This window comes from Schistocerca gregaria, unplaced genomic scaffold (genome assembly GCF_023897955.1).
Source record: "Schistocerca gregaria isolate iqSchGreg1 unplaced genomic scaffold, iqSchGreg1.2 ptg000925l, whole genome shotgun sequence".
Classification (NCBI taxonomy): domain Eukaryota; kingdom Metazoa; phylum Arthropoda; class Insecta; order Orthoptera; family Acrididae; genus Schistocerca; species Schistocerca gregaria.
Genome location: NW_026062282.1, coordinates 283,006 through 292,790, shown reverse-complemented (window position 1 = coordinate 292,790; position 9,785 = coordinate 283,006). Strand labels below are relative to the sequence as shown.

Sequence of the window (9,785 nt, the reverse complement as noted above, 5' to 3'; positions counted from 1 at the left end):
ACACACGCGAGACAGATGAGGTGATGGGGAGTAGGGGGGAGGCGAAGGCGTCGAGGGCGATGAGGGTGTCGAGGGTGGTGGGGGGGGGGGACGGGGAGGAGGTGGAGAGGTTGAGGGGGGAGAACGAGGGGTTGAGGGGGGAGTTGGGGGAGGATAGAGAGGATGGTGTTGGGGGAGGGGGGGGGAGTTGCCGGAGGGGGGGGGGGGGGGCGACGGAGAAGGGGGTGTGGGAGTTGAGGAGGGAGTTGGGGAGACAGAGGGAGAGGTTGAGTGAGGCGGAGGGGTTGGCGTTGGAGTTGAGGGCGAAGCACGAGGAGGAGGTGAGGGAGTTGAGGGCGAGTTTGAGGAGGGCGGAGGGCTTGTTATTGGAGTCGAGGGAGAGGTGTGAGGGAGAGTTGAGGGCGATGAGGGCGAGTTTGAGTGAGGCGGAGGAGTCGATGTCGAGTTTGAGGGTGAGGCATGAGGGTGAGTTGAGGGAGTTGGCGGGTCGGTTGGTGGAGACGGAGGCGTTGTTGTCAGACTCGAGGGGGGAGCTTGAGGGCTTGAGGAGTCGGTACGAGGGGGAGTTGGGGGAGTTGACGGGTTGCTTGAGTCGGGCGGAGGATTCGTTGTTCGATTCGGAGGTTCGACATGAGGGCGAGTTGAGGGAGTTGAGGGGCCGCTTGAGCGAGGCGGAGGCGTCGCTGGTCGATTCGAAGGAGCGACACGAGGACGAGTTGAAGGGTTTGAGGGATCGCCTGCTGCAGGGCGAGGTGTTGTTGTCCGAGTCGCACGCGGCGCTTTCGGAGGCGAAGGAGAGCTACGAGGGTGAGTTGAAGGCGCTCCAGAACAGACTGCTACAGGCCGAGCGGTCTCTGTCTGGGTCGAACGCGAGCCTCTCGGAATCGAGGGTGTATTACGAGGGCGAGTTGCACGCGCTGCGAGAGCGTTTGAGCGAGGCGGGAGTCTTGCTGTCGAACTCGAAGAGCCAGTATGAGGACGAGTTGGGGGTTCTGCGAGACCGCCTGTTGCGAACCGAGAACTCACTGCACGAGTCGCAAACTGGACTCTCGAACTCGAAGAGCCGCTACGACGGCGAGTTGCGCGCACTTCAGGGCCGCCTGTCCGGGTCCGAAGCCTCGCTCTCGGACGCGAAGGAGCGCTACGAGGGCGAGCTGCAGGCCCTGCGAGACTGCCTGCTGCGCACCGAGGCGTCTCTGTCCGGGTCGCGCGCGGAGCTTTCCGACTTGAGGGCCCAGCACGAGGACGAGCTGAACTCGCTCCGCGGCCGCCTGCTCGAGGTCGAGACCTCCCTCTCGGACAGCCGGTCGCGCCACGAGGACGAGCTGCGCGCGCTGCGCGACCGCGCCTCTCGCGCCGAGCTCGCTCTGTCCGAGTCGAACGAGGCCCACGCGCTGCGTCTGGACCAGAGCGAGCAGGCCTACTCCGAGCTCCAAAAAAAATACCGCTACATCATCAACGAATGCAAGAAGAACGTAGTCAAGATGCTCGATGAACAGCAGACCTACAAGGACGAACTCTCGAGACTCCGCTCCAAGGTCTCCGAATACAGTCGCAAAATCATCGATCTCCAGAACAACAAGTCCGCCGCCGAACTCAAAGCGGAAGTCATGCAAGAACGCGTCAACGACCTCCAGCGCGAAAGTGTCCAACTAAGACAAGAAATCAGCCAAATCGACAAAGACATCCAAGAAGCCGAAAACTCCCTCCGCTTCATCGTCGACTGGTTCGACCAAGAGGAGGACTCCGAACCCCCTCCCCTCGACGAAGCCCAGCCCAGCGAGTTCCGCCAATACGCCCAGACCAAATTCGACAACATCTACAAGTTCTACAGGGTCATCGTTCAACGCACCGCCGAACTCCAAGACCAACTCGAGGAATTCTGTCAAACCGTCTCCTACCTCGACCAACAACTCAAATCCAAAGTCGCCGAACAGTGCCACTACCTCCAAATCATCGGCGACCTCCGCTCCAAACTCGACGACCTCCTCCTCCTCCTCGCCCTCTCCTGCCCCCTCCCCGACCCCGACGAGCCCCTCGACGAACTCCCCGAATCCTGGCGCCAATACGTCTCCTCCTCCCTCCAACTCCGACCCGCCTCCACCCTCCTCCCTCACCTCCAAGACAAGACCCGCCACCTCGCTCGCCTCTGTCGCAAGGCCTCCCTCCTCCAACGTAAACTCCTCGCCTGCTCCAACGACCTCCACAGCCGCCCCTCCCTCGAAGCCCTCCTCGACTACGCCACCCTCTGCTACAACATCCTCCTCACCTTCCAAGACGGCCGCCGCGCCTCCGCGCTCAAATCCCTCGCTCCCCCACCCAAACGCCAGAAAAAGGCCAAGTGGCACCTCATCTTCCCACTCGTCCTCATCGCCACCGTCTTCGGCTTCAAATGCGCCGCCAAAAACACCTGTCCACAACACGCCGACCGATCCTCTCGGTCCCTCCACGCGTGCTACACCCACTCATAGCGGCCTCTCCTCCTAACAAATCGATACTAATAAAAACCTTCACTTCGCTACGACTTCCGCCCTTTTGTCTCCCTTCGGGCGCCTCCCGCTCTCCTCCCTGACGAATCGATAGCAATAATAAAAACCTTCACTTCGCCACAACTTCCGCCCTTTTGTCTCCCTTCGGGCGCCTCCCGCTCTCCTTCCTGACGAATCGATAATGACAATAAAAACCTTCACTTCGCTACAGCTTCCACCCCTTCGTCTCCCTTCAGATGCCTCCCTCGGTCCTTCCACGCGTGCTACACTCACTCACAGTGGCACTCTCCTCCTGACAAATCGATAATGACAATAAAAACCTTCACTTCGCTACAACTTCCACCCCATTGCCTCTCTTCGTGCACCTCCCGCCCTCCTCCTGACAAACCAATAAATAAAAAAAAAAACCACTTCGCTACAACTTCCACCCCATTGCCTCTCTTCGTGCACCTCCCGCCCTCCTCCTGACAAATCGATAATGACAATAAAACCTTCACTTCGCTACAGCTTCCACCCCTTCGTCTCCCTTCAGATGCCTCCCTCGGTCCTTCCACGCGTGCTACACTCACTCACAGTGGCACTCTCCTCCTGACAAATCGATAATGACAATAAAACCTTCACTTCGCTACAACTTCCACCCCATTGCCTCTCTTCGGGTGCCTCCCGCCCTCCTCCTGACAAACCAATAAATAAAAAAAAAAACCACTTCGCTACAACTTCCACCCCATTGCCTCTCTTCGTGCACCTCCCGCCCTCCTCCTGACAAATCGATAATGACAATAAAACCTTCACTTCGCTACAGCTTCCACCCCTTCGTCTCCCTTCAGATGCCTCCCTCGGTCCTTCCACGCGTGCTACACTCACTCACAGTGGCACTCTCCTCCTGACAAATCGATAATGACAATAAAACCTTCACTTCGCTACAACTTCCACCCCATTGCCTCTCTTCGTGCACCTCCCGCCCCCCTCCTGACGAATCGATAATGACAATAAAACCTTCACTTCGCTACAACTTCCACCCCATTGCCTCTCTTCGTGCACCTCCCGCCCCCCTCCTGACAAATCGATAATGACAATAAAACCTTCACTTCGCTACAACTTCCACCCCATTGCCTCTCTTCGGGTGCCTCCCGCCCCCCTCCTGACAAATCGATAATGACAATAAAACCTTCACTTCGCTACAACTTCCACCCCATTGCCTCTCTTCGGGTGCCTCCCGCCCTCCTCCTGACAAACCAATAACTAAAAAAAAAAACCACTTCGCTACAACTTCCACCCCATTGCCTCCCCCCTTCGGGTGCCTCCCGCCCTCCTCCCTAACAAATCGATAATAATAAAAAAAAAGTCTTCACTTCGCTACAAAAACTTTCCCCTTTTCGTCCCTTTTTGGACGCCTCCCGCCCTCCCCGCAACGTCGCGGCACCCTGACAAACCGATAATAAAAAAAAACGCTTTATTTCTTTCGCTCTCGCTTCCTCTTGTCCTTCTTCAGACGCTTGTCCACGAACCTCAAACTCTTCCTCCCGCACTCACCCCTGCGCCTCACCACCCTCTTGCCACTCCCCGCCACCACGTATATCTTGCTCGGCCTGAACTTCGCCTTCGCCTTCGCGAAAATCCGCTCCACCTGGCGGCGCTTAGACGCCTCCGACATCTCCTCTCGACCCATCACCTTCATCGCCTGCGCCTTCGACCTCTCCAAATGCTCGTTCTGCCTCTTCTTTCGGCGAGCCTGCGCCTCCGCCACGCGCCTGCTGCATCGCGCGTTAATCGCCCTCAACTGCGCCTTCATTCTCTCAAACGCCTCCTTCGTAATCGGGAGGTTCGGACGGTTGTACGCCTGCTCCTCGTCCACGAACCAGTCCGGAAGCACGTCCGTGTCGCTAAACTGACGACGCGACAACGTCAACGATAACAACTCACTCCTCTGCGTGGGATCCGACAACTTCTTCGCCAACGCCATAATCTCCGCCTTCTCGTCCGTATCGTACCCATCCTCCACCTCTTCCCCCTCCTCCTCCTCCTCCTCCACCACCACCTCCTCCTCCTCCAACCCAACGCGCCTCTCCTCCTCGCGCTCCTTCTCCTTGCGCTCCTTCTCCTTGCGCTCCTTCTCTTCGCGCCCCTCCTCCTCGCGCTTCTCGTCCAAACACCTTCTCAACTCCTCCTCCTCCTGTCCGTCCTCGTCGTACTCCCGAAACACCTCCTGCGAAAACCACAGCTCACTCGCCCCCCCCGGCCCACACGTCTCTCTCTCCCCCTCCTCCTCCTCCTCTCCCTCCTCCTCCTCTCCCAACCCCCTCCCCTCCTTCACGAAGCTCGCATCGGCTCTCGCCGACTCCCTCAGCCTCTCTATCGCCCTCCTCTTGCTCGTCCTAACCTTCATCAAATACTCCATATACATTCGATCGAACAACTCCTCCTCCTCCCTCTCCCTCCTCTCTTTCTCCCCCCTCTCCGACAACTCCTCCTCCTCCTCCTCTCCCCCCTCCTCCCCCTCCTCCTCCGACAACAACCCCCCCTCACCCACTCCCAACAACCCCTCCACCCCCTCCCCCCCTCCTCCCACCTCCTCCAAATCGAACAACCCCTCCGCGTGCATCAACTCGTCCACACACTGCTCCTCCGTCTCCAACGTCGCCAACATGCGCCTCTTCCTCCTCACCCCCTCCCTCCTCAACTTCTTCGCCCTCCTCTTCAACCTCCTCCTCAACTCTTCGCAACCCTCTCCGTACTCCCTCAACAACGCCGACTCCTCGTCCTCCACCTCCTCTCCCTCCCCCTCCCCCCCCCTTCTCTCTCTCCTCCTCCTCCCCCTTCTTCAACGCAGACCTCCACTTCAACAACAACTTGAAATCGCGCTTTCCCAACACCTTCAAATCCTCCAAACACGCCCTCACCTGCTCCGTCGTCGCCTCGTGCCCCGCGTACCTCTCGTCGTCCAACACCAACCTATTGCACCTCCCCAACACCGATATCGGATCCTCGCTCTTCACAAACTCCGACACCGACTCCTCCCTATACAACACCGACCCTTCCCCCTCGTATCCCACCGCCCTCCTCGGCGCCTCCACCAACCTGTTCACGCTCCTCACCACCCTCTCGCACGACGCCTCCTGAAACACGTACTTCGGATTCAACAACTTCGCGTCTATCCTCCTCGGCGCCAAATACCCCTCGCATATCACGTATATCTCGGCCGACACGTCTCGCGACGCCGGGGGCTTCGTCGCCGTCACTCTCCTAAACAACTGGTGGAACACCCACAACAACTTCGTGTACTCCCTGCAACGAAACACCTTCGTCACAAACACACCGTCCAACCTCAACAACCTCGTCGACACCTTGCACGCCGCCAGCACCAACTCCACCTGCTCATATGCGTCCTTTATCCACGCCATCCCCACGTTCGGCGCCCCATCGTTCAGCACCACGTCCGCCTCCCCCAACACCATCTTCTCCAACTTCTGCACGCAACTCATCGCCTTTATATCCCCCACCAACGTCTTCACGTTCGCAATCGGCTGTATCGGAAACAAATCCACCGCCACCACCGTCCTCGGCTCCTCCATCGTCTGCGACGCCACCTGCGACCTAATTTCAAACACCGTCACTCTCTACCGCCCTCTCTCACCCCCCTCTCCACACACACCCACGCACCAAGACCCAGGCGCCGCGCACAAATCCACCAACACCCGCGCCTGCTTCAAAAACCCAAACTTCTTGTTCAACTGAATCAACTTGAACGCCGCCCTCGACCTAAACCCATGCTCCTTCGCCAAATGGTAGAACGTGCTGCAAACAAGTCAAGGAAACCACTCTCCTCCACCACGCCCCCCCCACCCACAAAAAAAAAAAAAAAAAAAAAAGGATATCTGTCAAGCCGCGCTTTTCCCTTCTTCGCCTTCGCCATACACCCACTCAAGTAAAACTAACCTCTAACCCTCGAGAACCGCAAAAAAACGAAGAAAAAAAAAAAGAATTCCTGCACACACATTTACGGAAAATCAAGGCACACTTTATCTCCTCCTACTACCTCACCTCAACTTCTACAAACCTTCTCCATGTGCGTGCTCACTAACCCTATCTCTAATTCTGAAGTCGCTTAGGCAAATACTTCTTCTTCTCGTCTAACTCTCTCTGAATCCACCAAAGAGATCCCTGTCCATTCGACCCACTGTTCTTCTTCACGTCGTCCAACTCCTTCTGCACCTGCTCGCACTTGTCAACCGTCTCCTTCCTCTTCGCCTCCGCCTCCTCTGCCGCCTCGTCCGCCTTCATCCTCGCCTTCTCCGCCTTCTTCGTAGATGCCTGCAACGTAATCTTCGCCTTCCTCAACGGAAGCGGATCCTCGCTCAAATGCTGCGCCAGCTGATTCTTCGCTCGATTCTGCGCCACTATCCCCAAACTCTCGTTCTCACTCTGCGCCGTCAACTCCTGTGTTCTCGCATCTCTCAATTGCTCCTGCTTCTCCACCTCCGCCAATGCCTCCTTCTGCTCGGCAGCCGCCTGAGCCGCCTCGCTCGCCCTCTTCTTCGCCTCCTCAGCCTGCTTCACCGCCATGCTCAACAACTCCTCCAACTCCTCCAACCTCTTCTGCAACTCCGCGATCTTCTCGCTGTTGTCTCCCTGAGGACGCTTAACGAAATCCTCAATCGAATACTTGAAACGGAACAAGAGATACTCCAACAACGTCAACTCCTTCCTGGGTACGAAGGACTGCGAGCGCAAACTCTCTCTCAAATCAACAATGCTGGCCGTCTCGGCTAACACAATAATACGTCAGCCCAAACCCTCGCAATGCTCTCCACCAAACCCCCTAACCCCACGCCACGTACATATCTTCTCAAGGAAACGATGCGCCTTAAACTCATCCTGTAATATCGTTCACACACAATCAAAATCCGTCAACATCTAACCAAGTCCGAAAAAAAAAAAAAAAATGTCGTACAATACACGATCCTTCTGTCTTCTTCTGGTCATCTAACTCGATAAACTTAACAACTCGTCAGTCCGTCCCGCTCTATATCCACCTCATTCAGAACAACTCCAACCCGTACCATGTGCGTCCACTTCCAGATGTTCTCCGCATTGCTCTTTACCTGCTCCTCTAAGAAATAAGCATTCAAAAACGCCTTAGCTTGCTCGACATAAGGACTTAAAAGCATCAACGCCGTTAGATCACCTATCTATCTTCACCTCTCGCTATCTGCGCCATGACACCCTCTCCCCCCGCAAGACGAGCAACGTACAGGCTATCAAATTCTTTGAAAGTATTAGACATCTTTCTCACCGTATTCCAAGTAGACTATTGAATTCCGATTGTCTAAAAGAAAAAAAAAAGGCATTTTATTAACAAAAATACTGTGACTACCAAAACCACACCGCTCCTCGGCTGTTTACCCCTGTTAAGTAAAAACCCCATTCATCTGCTCTCCGTTCGCCAAAATAAAAGACCAAAAACTTTCGAGCACCGCTCGTCACACCATCGCTATAAAACAAAATTCACACACACTGAATTCACCTAACTTGGGTATTATCGATCGCGTATATCACTTCCGCGGGAGCGCCTTCCAAATTCCGCAGTCAGCACGTGCCCACCATCACTCAGTAACGCTCGAGAGCAGTCTGACTCGCGTGAGATAAATTTTGCGTACAACTATTCCATTCTCTGCATATATATGTACTCCGAAACGTATGCACCGCTAGAACTGCCAAACGTGTCGAGATCGCAACTCTTTTGACACGTATAGATCACCAAAGTGCCCCAGTCTAACTCGGTTTCGTGGCTCTGCCTCACCATTTTTTCTACCTTCAAATAATACACCAATTGAGGCATGATCTGGAGCTCAAATATTCGAGGCGATCCACATAACTCGCACTTCGGTACACTTTTGGGATCAATTTGACCCTTTGTCTGAACCCATATTGGTCCCCTCTTCTTGCTATCCGTGTACCTCAGAACTTGCTTCGGCTCAATCGACACTATACTCTGAAACTCAACCAGTACGGGATCCGTCAACTTTTCATCTAAAGGAAGCTCGCTTTCACGATTCAAAGCGACCCTTTTCTGAACTTTCTCGTCATAGACTCGAACTGCCTCCTCGGGCTCTTCCTCTGTCACAATTTCCAGCTCATCAAATAACAGCCGCTTCGACAGATGATCGTCCGGAGGCGAAATCCACCACGAATTCACTGCACATTCTGGCGCAAGAGCGTCCATCTCTTCGCAACGTTCTCTATGTCCTCCCTCTGTCCAATCAAGTTCTTGGTGGTATCGACCGCAGTATCGCGCTCTCTTACACTGACCGCATCTATAGTCACCCCGCAGATGGCATAAATCGCACAACCTAGACCTCCTTTCTTTCGGACAGTCCCACAGCGCCGACGATCTCTCTGGTAACTGCACGCGCAACACCCGACTCGCTTCGAAAAAATATTCCTTCAAACACTCCCCGCGCGTACAAATAAATACGTAGAGCGCCCGGTGATATGTGCTCTCGCTCCCTTCCAACGGTGCATAAAACTACGCAAACGTAAGGGAGCGGTCAGACCTCGAGTATACAAGGTGTGTACGGCCACCCAAGACATACACACATACGTAGTGTGTGGCGATCCTCTCTCTTTTGCTCAGAAAAAAAATCACGTACTTGCAGCAAGAAAGTGAGTGGCTTTTTGCAATGTCCGCACTTCATAACCTTCGAATCTGGAAGGTGGATAGAATCCATCCAGATCTTCTCGTTTTTCAAAATCATTGCATCAATATCGTCGCGGGGGAAGTTGAAGTTTTCGCGCATTGAGGACGTACTGGCCAACCACCGACTTTAGAGGGGAATTCTGATGACTCTATCTTCTCCACAGGCTCCAGAAACCCTATTTGAACTCGGGAGTTCATCGTTTTCAAATTTGTCTTAGGGAGAATTGGGTTCGATATGTCGAAAGAATAGAGGAGGATTGCCGCCCTTCAAATAGATGTTTTTCGAGGCGGTCAATTTTTGCCGATGCGCGCTTAAGAGCGAGAGGCGTCACCGGTCAGAGGCAATGAGGTTCCGGTACAGAATAAAAGTATTCGGGAATCGTTTACGATTTTTTTTTTAATAAAATGCATTTTGACATATTGTGAACTAGCGCCGCATGGTTCGTGTGTAATGGAAGCGGTCTCTACCGAGCTCCATGGACGGGTTGGACGTATAAATTTTGATCGATGGATTACACACGGGCCACGCTATGCTTCGGTAGCGAGGCAGGAAAAAATTGTTTCTGGAAATTTTGGTTAAGCATTGTGCACAAATTAAC

At 54.6% G+C, this 9,785-nt stretch overlaps 4 protein-coding genes across 5 annotated transcripts; 2 read left to right on the top strand and 2 right to left on the bottom strand.

Annotated features, from left to right (window-relative positions):
- Positions 1-404: 404 nt before the first annotated feature.
- LOC126325489 (CAP-Gly domain-containing linker protein 1-like) lies at positions 405-2,513 on the top strand. The gene has a single exon (XM_049995194.1). It carries the CDS (start codon positions 405-407, stop codon positions 2,469-2,471), a length of 2,067 nt encoding a protein of 688 aa, XP_049851151.1. The 3' UTR covers positions 2,472-2,513.
- A 1,429-nt stretch (positions 2,514-3,942) lies between these two features.
- LOC126325487 (uncharacterized) lies at positions 3,943-5,136 on the bottom strand. Its single transcript, XM_049995193.1, has one exon. It carries the CDS (start codon positions 5,134-5,136, stop codon positions 3,943-3,945), a length of 1,194 nt encoding a protein of 397 aa, XP_049851150.1.
- An 8-nt stretch (positions 5,137-5,144) lies between these two features.
- On the top strand, positions 5,145-7,132 carry LOC126325486 (uncharacterized; the record flags this gene model as incomplete). Its single annotated transcript, XM_049995192.1, has 2 exons — positions 5,145-5,220; positions 6,819-7,132. Coding segments are annotated over 2 exons (390 nt in total), but the record flags the coding sequence as incomplete, so codon positions are not given.
- On the bottom strand, positions 6,486-9,523 carry LOC126325516 (programmed cell death protein 2-like). 2 transcript variants are annotated; one of them, XM_049995224.1, is made up of 7 exons: positions 9,140-9,371; positions 8,147-9,015; positions 7,742-7,815; positions 7,550-7,646; positions 7,441-7,485; positions 7,328-7,364; positions 6,486-7,255 (listed from the first exon to the last, which is right to left on the bottom strand). In XM_049995224.1, the coding sequence occupies exons 1-2, from the start codon at positions 9,284-9,286 to the stop codon at positions 8,149-8,151; spliced, it is 1,014 nt and encodes a 337-aa protein (XP_049851181.1). In that variant the 5' UTR covers positions 9,287-9,371; the 3' UTR covers positions 6,486-7,255; positions 7,328-7,364; positions 7,441-7,485; positions 7,550-7,646; positions 7,742-7,815; positions 8,147-8,148. The 2 variants fall into 2 exon arrangements, with proteins under 2 accessions (XP_049851181.1, XP_049851180.1); XM_049995223.1 differs by lacking the exons at positions 6,486-7,255; positions 7,328-7,364; positions 7,441-7,485; positions 7,550-7,646; positions 7,742-7,815 and having other exon boundaries at positions 7,842-9,015; positions 9,140-9,223; positions 9,298-9,523.
- Positions 9,524-9,785: the final 262 nt, after the last annotated feature.